Source organism: Eubalaena glacialis, chromosome 1 (genome assembly GCF_028564815.1).
Source record: "Eubalaena glacialis isolate mEubGla1 chromosome 1, mEubGla1.1.hap2.+ XY, whole genome shotgun sequence".
Lineage (NCBI taxonomy): Eukaryota > Metazoa > Chordata > Mammalia > Artiodactyla > Balaenidae > Eubalaena > Eubalaena glacialis.
In genome coordinates, this window is record NC_083716.1 from 25,271,100 (window position 1) to 25,287,296 (window position 16,197).

At 36.6% G+C, this 16,197-nt stretch overlaps 1 protein-coding gene across 1 annotated transcript in view; it reads left to right on the forward strand.

The window, feature by feature from the left end:
- The window catches only part of CFAP43 (cilia and flagella associated protein 43), a 103,500-nt gene that overhangs the window by 29,026 nt on the left and 58,277 nt on the right, over positions 1 to 16,197 (forward strand). Inside the window, exons 9-12 of the mRNA XM_061193573.1 lie at positions 2,297 to 2,413; positions 8,872 to 8,952; positions 13,273 to 13,421; positions 14,998 to 15,101. Of these exons, the coding sequence (XP_061049556.1) occupies positions 2,297 to 2,413; positions 8,872 to 8,952; positions 13,273 to 13,421; positions 14,998 to 15,101 (451 nt within the window). The remainder of the gene's footprint in view (positions 1 to 2,296; positions 2,414 to 8,871; positions 8,953 to 13,272; positions 13,422 to 14,997; positions 15,102 to 16,197) is intronic.

Genomic DNA, 16,197 nt, shown 5'->3' on the forward strand with positions numbered 1-16,197 from the left:
CCCAGGTGGAAGGACTGTGATGCAAAAAGAATGAAGAGCAGTAGTAAATGTGTAGAGAAATGTAAGTGAACACTGACTGTATAAAACAGCACAAATAATTCAAAGTTGGGTTTAAAAATAACATTGAATTAAAATTCCAGACAACAAAAATGTAAGTTGGAGGGAAAGGAGTAAATGGAATAATGTATTTCAAGTTTATTTTATTGCCTGGGAGGAGAGTAAATGTTTTAAGTAACTTCGATATTTATAAGTTAAGTATGTATGTTCTGACTGCTAAGGTAACCATAAAAGAACTGAAACATCATATGAAATTTCCACATCATAGAGGGGGGAAGTGAAATGTTAAAAAAAAAACAACCCAAAACAAGGTAAGAAAAGAGAGAAAGAGAAACACAAAACAAGTGAGAAAATAGAAAGCATAAATTAAAATGTAATGTTTAATCTCAAATATACTAGTAATTACAATGAAAGCAAAACAGAATAGTTGGTCTAGTTAAAAGGCAAAGATTACCATATTTGATTTAAAAAAAATCCAAACCTAACTGCAGTGTTTTCAAGTGACATATCTAAAGCATAAGATTGAAAGTAAACTTTTAAAAATACAGTAACATTGAAAGTAAATTAAAAATTGAAAGTAAATTTAGAAAATGGGAAAAGATATATCATGCAAACATTAACCAAAAGAAAGCCTTTGGAGATATGTTAATATTAGGCAAAAAAGACTTATGGGCAAAAATCATTACTAAGAATAAATGGGCTTATTTTAGAATAGTAAAAGGTTAAATTCACTAGGAATACATAAACTTTTAAAATATATATGTACCAAATAAAATAGCCTCAAAATATGTAAAGCAAAACATGACAAAATGACAAGGAAAAACAAAATCATGATCTCAATAGGAGATTTTAATATACTTTTCTCAGTACATGATAGAATAGACTATGTGTACTCAACATAGCAGCCGAAGTAAGCAAAGCATCTCTCTCTACTACTCAGAGCCCTCCAGTGATTCCCCATGTTATTCTGAGTAAAAGCCAAAATCTTCACTATGCTTTACAAGGCCCTTCATGATGTGGACTCCATTCCCCACACTGGCCTTATTTCCCATGACTCTTCTTCTTATTCACCCTGCTTCAGTCATGCTGGTCATCATGCAGCTTGCTTATACGCACCAGGCATGCTCCTCCCTCAGAGTGTTTGCACTGGCTGTTCCTTCTGTCTGGAATGCGTTTCCCACAGAATCCACATGAATCCCTTCCTCATTTCCTTCAAGTCTTTTCTCTAAACACACCTTCTCTGTAAAGCCTTTCTTGGACACTCAGTTTAGAATTTCACCCTCTTATTTTGCCACGTCATATCCTCTTTCCCTGCTTTATTTTTTTCTTCTTACAATTATTGCTCTTTAACTTACAATATATATTATTTGGATATCTTATTCATTGACCAAATTACCCAGTAGAATGTAAGCTCCATAAGGGCAGGGAACTTTTGTCCATTTTGTCCTCTGATGCAGCCCCAGCATCCAGAGCTGTGTCTGGCACAGTGTATCCACTCAATATTTGTTGAAGGAATTAATGAAAGGTAAATGAATGAAAGGTAAAATCAGTAAATACCTACCAAATTTTAGACCTTACAGAGTTGTATTTTTTAGATAAACAGGAATGAAAATATTCATGTTTAACCCAAGTAAACTTGAAGAACTTGTGATCAGTTGAAAGCAGACTTCTTATTGCTAGTTAAATAAACATACCGTACTACAGTTACTTGGCAGGGATGCATAATGTACAGGATAGATTTTTTGGAGAGGTGAATTTGGAACCTGAGAATGATAAACAAGTCATAAGTAACAGCTTCAGCCACACCTCTACAATTTTCACAAATGTACATTTAAAAGTTTTTGTTAGTGCCCACCATGGTCTAGTATGTGATAGAAGTTAGTTCATCTTAACAACTTTTCTGGTTTTCTACATTTTCCAAATTTTCTGCATAAATAGACATTATTTTTAAAGTCAGGAAAAAGTGCTTTGTTATGTATTGTAATCTTAAAAAAATGCTTGGAAATGGAGAAAAGAAGAAAGTCCTATTAATTGATTATTTTAATTGAGGAATGAATGAATGAATCAATAAACATTTATATTTTAAGCTCCTCAAGGTCAGGGCCTTACTGAGTTTATCTCTACTTTCCCACTACCTTTTCTCACACAGTGCCTTATTCACAGTAAGCATTTAATAATTATTTGTTGAACTGAACACACAACAATTGCATTATTTTTTTCTTCTTTGGTATATTTATAGGGATCTATTTATATTTACACTTTTGATGAGGAGCCAACCTTTGAAAAACTCCTAGCGGCTTGTGATGGGAAATTTCAGGCAACAGACTTTATCACACCTGGAAATGAATACTGCATGGTAAGGAATATTGTATTGTTTCACAGTACGATTTATGGGTAAGATTTTGGAAGTTCATGTGCAACCTGTTGTAAATCCCTGCATTGGGATTGGAAGCACGACGTCTTAACCACTGGACCACCAGGGAAGTCCCCCGAGGGTACTCTTGAAGATGTGGTAGAAATGCCAACCACTTCCATCATCAAATCTACTCCCCAGTTAGAATGACATTGTCATATTGTGACTTCATAATATTAAGTCTCTGAACATGACCAAAGCAATTAAAATCTTAGGAGCCATCCTGTTTGTTTGTTTTTATTTTTTAAACTTTTTATTTTATACTGGAGTATAGTTAACAATGTTGTGATAGTTTCAGGTGTACAGTAAAGTGATTCAGTTATACATATACATGTATCTATTCTTTTTCAAATTCTTTTCCCACTTAGGTTGCTACATGATATTGAGCAGAGTTCCCTGTAGGAGCCATCCAGTTTGTATTCACCATCCAGGCTTTCCAAGCCAGATCATCAAACACATTCATTGCTAATGAGTTGTCAACACTTATTAAACTATTAGTGTTTACCCTCTCAGAGTGATGCAGCCCGATTTGAAAATGAAAATGAAATAGTTACCGTGCACAAAACATGTATTCAGTCTACTTAGAAAAAAAAAAACAAAAAACCTTCCCTCTACATGCAGAAAAGAAATTTTTTTTCTGGTGTTTAACTGCTTACTTTTAGTTGATCTCAAGAAACATATTTCACTTTTCATATGATTCATCAACAAATCCATTAAGATTTTGGGAGTTCTAGCAAATAAAAAAACACATAGACTATGGAATAGGAAACACTTAAGGTTTCTTCCAATCTTCAGATTCTGATTATGTGATTTTTCTTCCAGATGTTCTCTGATAAGAATTATGTCTGTTTTTAGGGTTGTTTCAACTCAATAAAAAAGTTTAATACAAGATTTTCATGTTTAGGATTTAGATACTTGATCCACAGTATCATGTTACCCACTCCCTAGTGTTCAAGAAACAGAATTTAAATTGTATCACATTGCAGTTACTTTAAGCTGGTTTCAGTCTTGATCCTGTGAAAGAGTAAAAATTATCTGTAAAAATGAATATGAACTTTGGGTTTCCAGTCCAGCATGTAAAGAACCTCACAACAAGAAAAAAGCTGAATTGGGCTTCCCTGGTGGTGCAGTGGTTAAAAATCCACCTGCCAATGCAGGAGACACGGGTTCGAGCCCTGGTCGGGGAAGACCCCACATGCCGCGGAGCAACTAAGCTCGTGCACCACAGCTATTGAGCCTGCACTCTAGAGCCCACGAGCCACAGCTACTGAAGCCCATGTGCCTAGAGCCCGTGCTCCGCAACAAGAGAAGCCACCGCAATGAGAAGCCCGCGCACCGCAATGAAGAGTAGCCCCCACTCGCTGCAACTAGAGAGAGCCCGTGCTCAGCAACAAAGACCCAATGCAGCCAAAAATAAATTAATTAAATTAATTAATTAATATATCTTAAAAAAAAAAAAGAAAAAAGCTGAATAAATTTAAAATCAACAATTCCTCTTAGACCCATCAGAGAATTGAGGTCATAGGGAAAACCACTCCCCCCAAAATTATAGAGACAGACAGGCAGATGCAAAGAATTACAGCTTACTGGAGCAGATGCCCAGAAGTAGAAACCACCACTGGAGCCAGTACCCAAGGGGATTACAACTGGAGAAACTGCACATCTCAGACCAAAACAAGGACACCAGAGGAAATTTTAGTTTCTGACACATTCAGCTACAGCAAACAGTAAACACAGTCTAACTCCTAGCCAGATAAACATAAAACCTCACACTACAGCCTATTTAATTCATATTCTTTTACCCAGTACATCATGTCCAGCTTTGAACAAAAATTATAAGGCATACTAAAAGACAACAACAGAAGAGACAGAGCAAGCATCAGACAGAGCAAGCATCAGCTAGACTCAGATATGACAGACATGTTGTAATTACCAGGCCAGAAATTTAAAGCAAACTATGATTAATATAGTAGGGATTCTTATGGAAACAGCGGACAACATGAAAGAATGACTGGATAATATGAGCAGAGATATGGAAACTCTAAGAAAGAAAAAAAGAAATATTAGAAATAAAAAGCACTGTAACAGAAATGAAGAATACCTTTGGCGGGCTCATCAATAGACTGAATATTGCAAAGGAAAGAATCAATAAGCTTAAAGAAATGTCAGTAGAACCTTCCAACACTGAAATGCAAAGAGAAAAAAGAATGAAAAAGAAAGAACAGAATATCCAAGAACATGGGACAATTATAAATGGTATAACATACACATAATAGGAATACCAGAAGGAGAAGAAAGAAAGGAAGGAACAGGGAAATGTTTCAAGTAATAGTAGCTGAGAATTTTTCAAAATTAATGACAGATCCAGGAAGCTCAGAGAACACTAGCGGGATAAATACCAAAAAATCTACACCAAAGCTTGTTATATTCAAACGATAGAAAATCAAAAACAAAGTAAAAATTTTGAAAAAAAGCCCTTACCCTTGAAGAAACAAAGATAAGAATCACAATGGTCTGCTCTTCAGAAATCATGTAAGCAAAAGTAGAGTGAATATCTAAAGTGTTGAAAGAAAGAAAGAAACAAACAAACCCAGGATTCTATATCCAGCAAAATTATCCTTCAAAAATGAAGGAAAAAATATTTTCTCAGACAAATAAAAATTGAGGGAATTTGTCACTAGCAGAACTGCCTTGCAAGGAATGTTAAAAGAAATTTTTCAGAGAGACAGACCAGCAGGCAGAAGATCAAAATCATAGGTGAATTGAACAATACTATCAATCAACTGGATCTAATTGACATCTATAGACTACCTCATCAAATGATAGCATAACATACATTCTTCTCAAGCTCACATGAATTATCCACCAAAATAGATCACATTCTTGGTCATAAAACATACCTTAACCATTTAAAAGAAATACGTTCTCAGGCTACATGGAATTAAATTAGAAGTAAATAACAGAAAGGTAGCTGGAAACTCCCCCCACCCCAAAATAACTGGAGAGTAAACAACACACTTCTAATAACACATGGCTCAAAGAAGTCTTAAGAGTAATTAAAAATTAGAACTAAATGAAAATGAATGTACTACATATCAAGATTTATGGGATTTTGCAGTGAATACAGGGCTTAGAGGGAAATTTATAGCATTCAATGCATATATTAGAAAAGAAGAATGTTTAAGATCAATAATCTAAGCCCCCACTTTAGGAAATAGAAAAAAAAAATCCAAAGTAAGCAGAAGAAAAGAAATAATAAAAATGAGAGCAGAATGCAATGAAACTAAAAATAGGAAATCAGTAGAGAAAATCTAAGAAACCAAAAGCTGGTTCTTTAAAAAGATCAATAAAATTGATAAACTTCTAGCCAAGTTAACGAGGCAGTGGGGGGAGGAGGGAGAGAGAGAGAGAGGAGATACAAATTACTAACATCAGAAATGAAAATTAAAGAGGGGTCATTACTACTGACCCCAGGGACATTAAGAGGATAATAAAAGAGTACAGTCATCCTTCAGTATCCATGGGGGATTGGTTACAGGACTCCCCGTGGATACCAAAATCCACGAATGGTCAAGTCCTTTATATAAAATGGCATAGTACAGTCAGCTCTCTGTATCTGCAGATGCAGAGCCCACAGATAAGGAGGGCCAACCATATTATGAACAACTCTATGCTTACAAATTTGATAATTTAGATGAAATGGACCAATTCTTTGAAAGATACAATCTACCAAAACTCATACAAGGAGAAATAAATAATCTGAGCCTATATCTATTAAATAAATTGAATAAATAATTAATAATAACATTACAAAACAAAACCTCTCAGCAAACAACAAATAGTGGGTAACCTCTTCAATCTGATAAAGGACATCTTTAAAAAAAAAAACCTTAATGAAATCAACTGGAAGTCCTAGCTAATGCAATAAGACAAAAAAAAAAGGGGGGTGGGGAATAAAAGGTATTAAGATTGTGAGGGAAGAAATAAAACTTTGTTCTTAGATGACCTGATTGTCTATGTAGAAAATCCCAGAGAATCAATAAAGAATCCTTCTGGAGCTAAGTGATTATAACAAGGTTGCAGGGTACAAGTTTAATATACAAAAGTCAATTGCTTTCTTATACAAGCAGTGAAGAATTGGAATTTGAAATTTAAAACACAATACCATTTACGTTAGCACTGAAAAAGTAAAATAGGAATAAATCTAACAAAATATGTACAAGATATATATGAGAAAAACTATAAAACTCTGATGAAAGAAATCAAACAAGATCTAAATAAATGCATAAATATTTCATGTACATGGGTAAGAAGACTCAGTATTATTAAAATGTCGATTCTTTCTAACTTGGCTTATAGATTCAATGCAATTCCGATCAACATCCCAGTAAATTATTTTGTGGATATCAATAAACTGATTCTAGAACTTACTGATTCTAGAACTGATTCTAGAATTGGGTAGGACTAACACTACCCAATTTCAATATTTACTATAAAGCTACAGTAATCAAGACAGTATGGTATTTGTGAGAGAATAGACAAACAGATCAATGGAACAGTGTCTAGAAATATAGTCAACTGACCTTTCACAAATATGCAAAAGCAATTTAATTGAGAAAGCATAGTTTTTTTCAACAAATGGTGCAGGAGGAAATGGACATTCACGTGCCAAAAAAAAAAAAAAAATCTAGTCACAGATCTTACACCCTTCACAAAAAATTAACTGAAAATGGATTGTAGACCTAAATGTAAAATACGAAACTATAAAACTCCTAGGAGATAACATAGGAGAAAAATGTAAGTGACCTTGGGTTTGGTAATGACTTTCTAGACACAACACCAAAAATGCAATCCATGAAAGAAAAAATTGATAAGCTGGACTTCATCAAAATTAAAGACTTCTGCTCTGCAAAAGACACTGTTAAGAGAAAGAAAAGACAAAGCACAGACTGGAAGAAAAATCTTTGCAAAACATATATCTGATAAAATACTGGTATCCAAAATATACAAAGAACTATTAAAACTCAACAATAAGAAAATAAACAACCCCACTGAAAAATGGGAAAATAGATCTGAATAAATACCTTAACACAGAAGATATACAGGTGGCAAATAAGAATGATGAAAAGATGTTCAACATTTTTCGTCATTAGAGAATTGCAAATTAAAAGAATGCTACACACCTATTAGAATGTCTAAAATCCAAAACACTGACAATACAAAGTGCTAGCAAGCATATGGAGCAACAGAAACCCTCATTCACTACTGAGGCAAAATGGTACAGCCCCTTTGGAAGACAGTTGGCAGTTTCTACAAAATTAAACATACTCTTACCATATGATTCAGCAATTGGGCTTCTTAGTGTTTACCCACATTAGTTGAAATCTTATGCCCACACTAAAATCTGCACGTGAATGCTTATAGCATCTTTATTCATAATTGCCAAAACTTGGAAGCATTCAAGATGTCCTTCAATAAAAGAATGAATAAACAAACTGTGGTACATCCATACAATGGAATATTATTCAGTACTAAAAAGAAATGAGCTATAAAGCCATGAAAAGACATAGAGAAACCTTAAATGCATATTGCTATGTGAGAGAAGGCAATCTGAGAAAGCTGTATGGTTCCCTCTGTAAGACATTCTGGACAAGGCACAATTGTGGAGACACTAAAAAAAAATCAGTGGTTGCCAGAGGTTCAGTGGGGAGGGAGGGAGGGATGAAGAGGTGAAGCATAGAGGATTTTTAGGGCAGTGAAACTATTCTGTATGATACTGTGATGGTGGTTACATGTCATCGTACGTTTGTCAAAACCCATAGAATGTATACCACAAAGAGTAAACCCTAATATAAACTATGGCTTTAGTCCATAACACTGTATCAATATTGGCTCATCAATTCTAACAAATATACCACAATAGTGCAAGATGTTAGTAACAGGGAAAATTGTATGGATATTGGGAAGGGCAGGGAGGGAAGTGCAACTCTCTACTTTCTGCTCAAATTTTCTATAATCCTAAAACTGCTCTTAAAAGCAAAGTCTATTAATTTTTTAAAATACCAATTGTGATTTTCTATTTCTAGGCTTATTCACTAGGAAATTCATTGAATTTCCAAGTAACTTATTTCAATTATGTTACACAGAAAAAAAAAACTTTATTTCACTTTTCTAATCCTAATTAGTTATTATGTGTTACTTAAATTGCATTAAAGGTAATAGTTAATATTTGTTCAAATCAGAAGTATTGACGTTGAAATTGTAAAGTAATTTTGATCCACATAAATAAAATGAAATTTTATACTAAATCATCAGATTGACATACTAGAAAGGAATTTAGGACATACTCCCATAGCAAAGTCTTGTTTTCCATTTGAGATTTCTTTTTCTTTCTTTTACAGACTCTCACACAGTCAGGAGAAGTTTGTGTTTGGGGTATAGAGGATGGTGCTTGTGTCAGCAGGATTTATCTGAATATCCCAGTAAGTGTGCCTTATAAATGAATTTTAAAATATATATATTGAATTCTACTCCAACCTACTTTTTCATATTCACATGTCAATAGTCTGTGGAAATACTCATTACAGAGGCCTTATTGCATTTTTACCTTATATATTAGAGTAATTCTTGTGTATAAAGTATATTCCACAGCCCAGAGGGTGGAACATAAGATACTGTATAGGTGTGCGGGAAAGAACAAGATTTTCTGTGGTGGCAGTTATTCCTGAAACCCTAATGGTTTATATCTCACTCAGGCTGTAAGTTCATTGTGGATTGACAGGTTCTCTGCTCCACACGGCCTTTCAGGGAACAAAGTCGACAGAGGCTCCACCAGCTAATAGCTCCTCAGTGCCATGGTATGGGAAGAGTGCTGGAAGGTCTTGAATTAGCAGTTAAGCACTTTTACTAAAAAATGAAACATCTCCTTGGCCATAACTAGATAAATGGCCCCATCTAACCTCAACACGATCCGTTAGAAATGAAAGAAAGGGACTTCCCTGGTGGCGCAGTGGATAAGAATTCCGCCTGCCAATGCAGGGGGACATGGGTTCAAACCCTAGTCTGGGAAGATTCCACATGCCGCGGAGCAACTAAGCCCGTGTGCCACAACTGCTGAGCCAGCGCTCTAGAGCCCGCGAGCCACAACTACTGAGCCCGCATGCCACAACTACTGGAGCCTGCATGCCACAACTACTGAAGCCTGCGTGCCTAGAGCCCATGCTCCACAACAAGAGAAGCCACCACAATGAGAAGCTCGTGCACCGCAATGAACAGTAGCCCCGCTCGCTGAAACTAGAGGAAGCCCGCGTGCAGCAACAAAGATTTTGGCGTGTAGCCAAAAATAAATAAAATAAACAAACAAATGAAAGAAAAGTACCACTCTAACCAGCTTGAGCCAAAAATTAAAAAGTGGGGGTTATTGACTCAATCAACTATAAAGTATAGAGTTTGTCTGGGCTCAGCTGTGGCTTGATCTAGCGACTCAAATGATATTACCAAGGATCTTGTTTTCCTCTCTGTCTGTATACTATGTCTTTAGTTTCATCTTAGGCTTCATTTAGTGGTACCCAAATGCCACAGGTATCAACGTCACATCAGATCATCAGGGAAGAAAGCCTCCTACAGTGGGAGGAGGAAGAGAAGAGAAGTTTCTCCTTTTCAGAAGTCTTAGTAAATACCTCCTAATGTCTTAATAATAACCCTGAACTAATCACTATAGACAGGGGGATGAGAAATGCTAACTGGCTTAAAATCAGCCATGGAAATGGGAGTCAGATCTGTTCCACTCAACCCTGAAAATAGGGGAGAGATGGTTTCTCAATGGATATTCAAGAAATTTTCCAGAAGGAAGGTGTATTGATGCTGGCTGGCAAACCACAATTCCTTACCTAAACCTAACCCTAACCTACCATAAGGTGATACCATTCTTTCCACCATGTTCATGGTGCATTTTACATAACATAATATTTTTAAAAATATAAAAAGACCAAGAAACAGTGGTAATGCTATTTTTTCTTAAATTATCATTTTCTGTATTACACAGTTCTAGATGAGATATGGATCTTGGTAGTAGGAAGAGAAGTTACAATCCTTCTCTGTTATAAATTAAAATCTCAGTTATAATACAAGATGAAGCGTCATACCTCACATAAGAGGATTACAAGATGCAAAAGGATGCAAGAGGATTACAAGATGCATAAAATTCAATGAGATAAAAAACTCATCCTAAAAAGTAAAGATAAAAGTTCTTACCTGAAAGAATATGTGTAGACTCCATAATCTATGTGACAAGGTTTATATGTATTCATTTCTGTTAGAATTACTAGAACTAGAAAAATCTTAAAGCTCATCTGATCACACCTCCTTTTACAGATGAGAGACATACAGATGTTTAACAACCCACCCAAGGGTCTGTATAATCAGGACTTACCTTGCACTTCCTGGCTAAGGAGGGATATAGGTACCACCAAAAGGCCCTCTTTCTGCTTCAGATATCTTCTCTTCCTCTGATCGGAGGGGAGAGATTCGGACGACTGTCACAGTTAATTAGACAACCCTTCACTGAGCTCCAAACCAGGCATTGTACACTCATGTAGTTCAGCTCTTATTGGGGAGAGTCAGTGGTTTCTCCTTACTGGAGGATACTGCTGCCCCATGGGGAAATAAGTGGATTGACCCAGCAGTGCTGAGGCCAGATCTCCCTGCCTGTGCCGGGGACTGTGTTCCCCGTGAACATTTTAGGCAGTGGTCCTTAGAGAACCCTGCTCAGTGTCATGATGGCAGGATGCCTGAACACTACTAGCTTCCCCTGATGGTGCCTGCTAGGGTAACTAAGACCCCTCCAAATATTGCTGTACGTATTTAGCCTAGTCCACAATAGCCCTGGAATGGAGGGTAATTTCAACTGATTATTTTGAGGAAACACAGACACACAGGCACACACACACTGAGATCTCCCATAAAGGCTTTTAGCTAAAAAAAACAAACCCTCACCACTTCGTTTCCAGTTTCATACTGAGATACCACTAAAGACTCAAACTGGTTAAGGCTTGGAAAATTCACTTTAAAAAATAAAATGAAAACCTGCTCAGTGGGGAAACCATGCATTCTAATGGGGCAGGACACCTGAGTTTTCCTCTGAGCTTTGTTACAAGCTATGGGATCCTGGGGCAAATTGCTACATTTTTCTTTGCCTCCATTTTCTAGTCTGCAAAACAATGATCTCTTTAAGATCTTTTCTATTTCTAACATTCCATTATTTTATTCAAAATAAACTACAAAATGTAATTACGTTACCAACCCTTTCGAGTTGGGCCCCAGTAGGGGTCCTCTTCTCTGGCGTTGCCCGTGCCGATAGATTGAGACTGAGTTTGGTTCAGAAACAAAGGAAAGTTTTATTCTTTGATCAGAGAACGGAGAGGTGGGAGCTCTCGCTCTAGAGCACATGTGTTTGGGACAGGGGATGGGTGGGGATGCTCTATAGGGTTTTCCTCATTGCGGGGACGGGGTCGGGGGTTGGAGCTCTCGCGGGGCTAGTGCAGCTGTGCTGCTCTGGCTTCACATCCAAGTTCTGGGTGCAGTGTCTCTGCGCACTGCCTGCCACTGCCACCATCTTGAATTGAGGTGTCATTGGCAGCACTTCTCCACACGGCCTCGGAGTTGAGGTGTCACTTTCCTGGTCTGAAGTGCTGGGTGCAAGACTGCTGCACACAGCACCCTATGAGCAAGTGAAACTAGATGAAGCACAAAAGAAGAGGTTAGACCTTATCACCTAGATTCCATCTTATTTTTCCCAGGAAACCCAGTGGGCTTTGTCAGTGACAACTATAGAGGAATGAATCTGATTCCTTAAGTATCATGACAAAAAATTTATTCTCTTAGACATCATCTTCTGTAAATGATTGTGACATAAGCAGGAATCTGTGATGCATTTCTTTGGTGACAAGCCACATGGTCCAGTGATATATTGGGTTGGCCAAAAAGTTCTGTAACATCTTATGGAAAAACCCAAACAAACTTTTTGGCCAACTCAATAGTTATTTTCTTAAGTCTTCCTCAGTTATGCCAGCATCTCAGGATCTACCATTATCCAGCAGATGAATGCTGATTTTTAAAAATCGCTAACATTCTATAAAGATGTCCAAAAGATGCTAGGAATATATTTTAAATTTCTTATTTTATTTTTCATTATTATCAGGTATAATCATTTCGCAATCATTTAAGGATAAAAATGAAGCCATGGTTTAAAGTTCAAGCAATTTCCTTATATTTTTATCATTCTAATTTTAGGATAAAAGAGTATGATGTACAGATTGCTGTGACTTCTTATGCTATCGATTAGCTGAAGAATGTTGAGTGTATAATTTGTAATACCACACAACACTTGCCACTCTTCTTGTTCTGCAGGCTTTTCAAATAAACTGTAGAATTCTTATGTGAGGGAGAGCAGGTTTCATTTTCTGGCACAGTGAAGTTGAGCATCTGGGGGGTTATTTTATTTTATTTTATTTTATATTGAAGTGTAATTGATTTACAATACTGTGTTATTTTCAGGTGTACAGCATAGTGATTCAGTATTTTTGCAGGTTATACTCCATTATAGGTTATTACAAGATAGCAGGTATAATTCCCTGTGCTCTACAGTATACCCTTGTTGCTTATCTGTTTTATGTATAGTAGTTTGTGTCTGTTAATCCCATACCCCTAATTTGTCCCTCCCTCCTTGTCTCTTCCCTTTGGTAACCACAAATTTGTTTTCCATATCTGTGAGTCTGTTTCTGTATGGCGTTTATTTTAAACAGGCAACAGTTCTGGCTTGCTCTCCCTCCTCCCTCTCTGCAGCCGTGGGGACCGAGGGTGGCTTTGTCCACTTCCTCGACATCCAGGACGTTGAATCCCCTCACTCAGTTCATACGGCCTATCTCTCTGAATCGCCCGTGCAGCATCTTCTGTAAGTAATGCCTGCTTCTGGCAGCAACTTTGTCAGGCCTGTCTGTTGAGAATTCCAGTGAAGCCCTAATTTCTTTTAATTTTAAGTTTTACATGTGTTGTTTTGAAAATTAATATATTGACTCGGTTCTACCTTCAAGAAGTACAGAGCAGTGTATGGTACAGTTTCCCACGCTTGTCCCTGAATACCCAGTTCTCCTCGCTGGAGGCAGCCTGTTACCAATTTCTCATGTCTTTTTTCTGGATATATTTTATTCACAAACAAGCAAAAAAGATAAGTACTTCCTTTTAATTATATGAATACATATCAAGCATTTAGAGTGTGCCAAGCACTTCTGTTGTATTAACTTCATGAGATAGGTATTCTTATTGTGTCTATTTTAGAGATAAGGAAGATGATGCACAAAGAATTTAAATAATAATTAATATTACACGCATAGTAAATGGCAAGTTTTAGGATTTGAACCGAGGCAATTGGGCTCCAGAGTCATTGCCTTGGCTCTTACAGGGCAGCAAACCATATACAATGTTCTGCACCTCAATTTTTTTTTTTTCACTTAATGGTATGTCTTAGAGAAAGTCTTCTATCCACACATGAAGACCTTCCTCATTCTTTTTTACAGCTACATAGTATTCCATTATATGGGTATACCATAATTTTTAAAAGACAATATACTGATGGACATTTAGTTGATTTCAAATTTTTTGAAGCAATACTTTTAAGAAGACAGCATAGAGCATTGGATTTAGATTCATGTTATTATTCTTTCTTTCGTTATATCATAATAGTAAGTATTAATAAGAAATGACATTTATGCCCTGCTTTACAGCTTGAGGTGCTGTCACACATTGTAGCTTATTGAGTGTGATATTTGCCACACATTCAGAAAAGTATTATGCTTGTTCCTATTTCACAAGCGAGATAATTTAGGTTCAGAGAGGTTAAGAGAAGCATTTGCCCAAGATTACTCAACTAGTTCCGGGAAGGGCTGGGTTTCCACCATCTGCGTTGTTCCTACAAGCTCTGCTGCCTCTGGCTCAGTGGGGAAGGATCCGTAGTCTCCTTCCATTTACATTCTGCTCCTCTGTACCATATTTTTTGGTGCTCCTTTTTCAGATCTTTCTCTCACCCTAATTTGCATTTCCCACTTGTTCCAATTTGATGAAAGGATAGAAACATTTCACTACATTCTTCCTCTTTCTGCCAGGATGGGTACTGAGAGGCATTGGAATGTTCCACTCATCACTAATTTGACAATTGCTTATGTCCACTTGCAATATTAAGAAAGCTTTACTGTCATATTTCATTTACTTATGATGAAATAGTCACCCATTTTTAGTGAATCTTCTTGACCATGTACTTACAAGTTGCAATTGGGAAACAGTATTAGCCTAGAATGTAATGATTATGTTTATATATAATCACTTGCCTTTTATAAGGTCTGATAATATTAAAAATCACAAACCATAAGAATAAATGGTTTTGGATGTATCTCCACGCTGTCATTCAATAAATTTGTTTACCATCTTATTAGTGAAACAAGTAGAATCTGATAATCAGATTTCTTCTTTTCTAGGTATGACCAGAGAGGAATGTATCTATTAGTTGGAACATTAGAAGGACACGTCTTTGTTATCAATGCCAAACCCTCAAGCTTATTTCAGATTCTTGGATTCATAGGTACTTACGTAGAATGCTTATTAACTTAAAATATTGGTCACTTTATTCCAAAGAATTTAAAGTTGTGAAAATGGGGCTATGGTGAAACAATTACTTGTAGCATGTTTTCTAAAACAGAGACATTTAAATAACTGTTCAAAGTTACTTAAGAGAATTCCCACATCATATGTAGAGGTTTCGGTACATGTACTTGATACACAGTTGATGGTAAATAAATCTTCTTGAATCAATTAATGAATTAATGAAATGGCTAAATGTTTCTAATGTTACTACAAAGGAATGTTGGGTTGGTTTATCCCTGAAATACTTTTTAAATAACATTTGATCTCTATTTAATTAAGATATCTAAAGAAAGTTTTGTTCCATGTATCTTTATAGTTTCCTCTTTAAACAAAATGTCATCCAGCTTTTGCAGTAATGTGCATCCAAATGCCCAGGTAAACCACAGATTTGGTAGGTGAGATAGCACTTAGGTGATAAATAATAAGAACTAATACTTTTCTTTCTGACTTTACATACCAAATATGTATGTATATTTTAAAATCTATGTATTGATTTTTTTTTAATAATGTGCTCCTGTCCTTTGCCCAATATTCTGTTTTCTGTTAGATTTTTTAAAATTAATTAATTAATTAATTAATTAATTATTTTTGGCTGTGTTGGGTCCTCGTTTCTGTGCGAGGGCTTTCTCTAGTTGCGGCAAGCGGGGGCCACTCTTCATCACGGTGCGTGGGCCTCTCACTATCGTGGCCTCTTTTGGTGCGGAGCACAGGCTCCAGATGCGCAGGCTCAGTAGTTGTGGCTCACAGGCCTAGTTGCTCCACGGCATGTGGGATCTTCCCAGACCAGGGCTCGAACCCGTGTCCCCTGCATTGGCAGGCAGATTCTCAACCACTGCGCCACCAGGGAAGCCCTATGTATTGATTTTTAAAAATTGAGTGCCTGCTAGGTGTAAGATGCTGAACCTAGGCTCTGTGGGAGCATGGAAAGGTCAAGGAGACAATTTAGTGGAAGAGGAATAGCAGAGAGCTGCGTAGGCTCAGGGAAAGAAGCAATTAATTCTGCCATGTGTGAAGAAAGGAGTGGAAGTGATGGG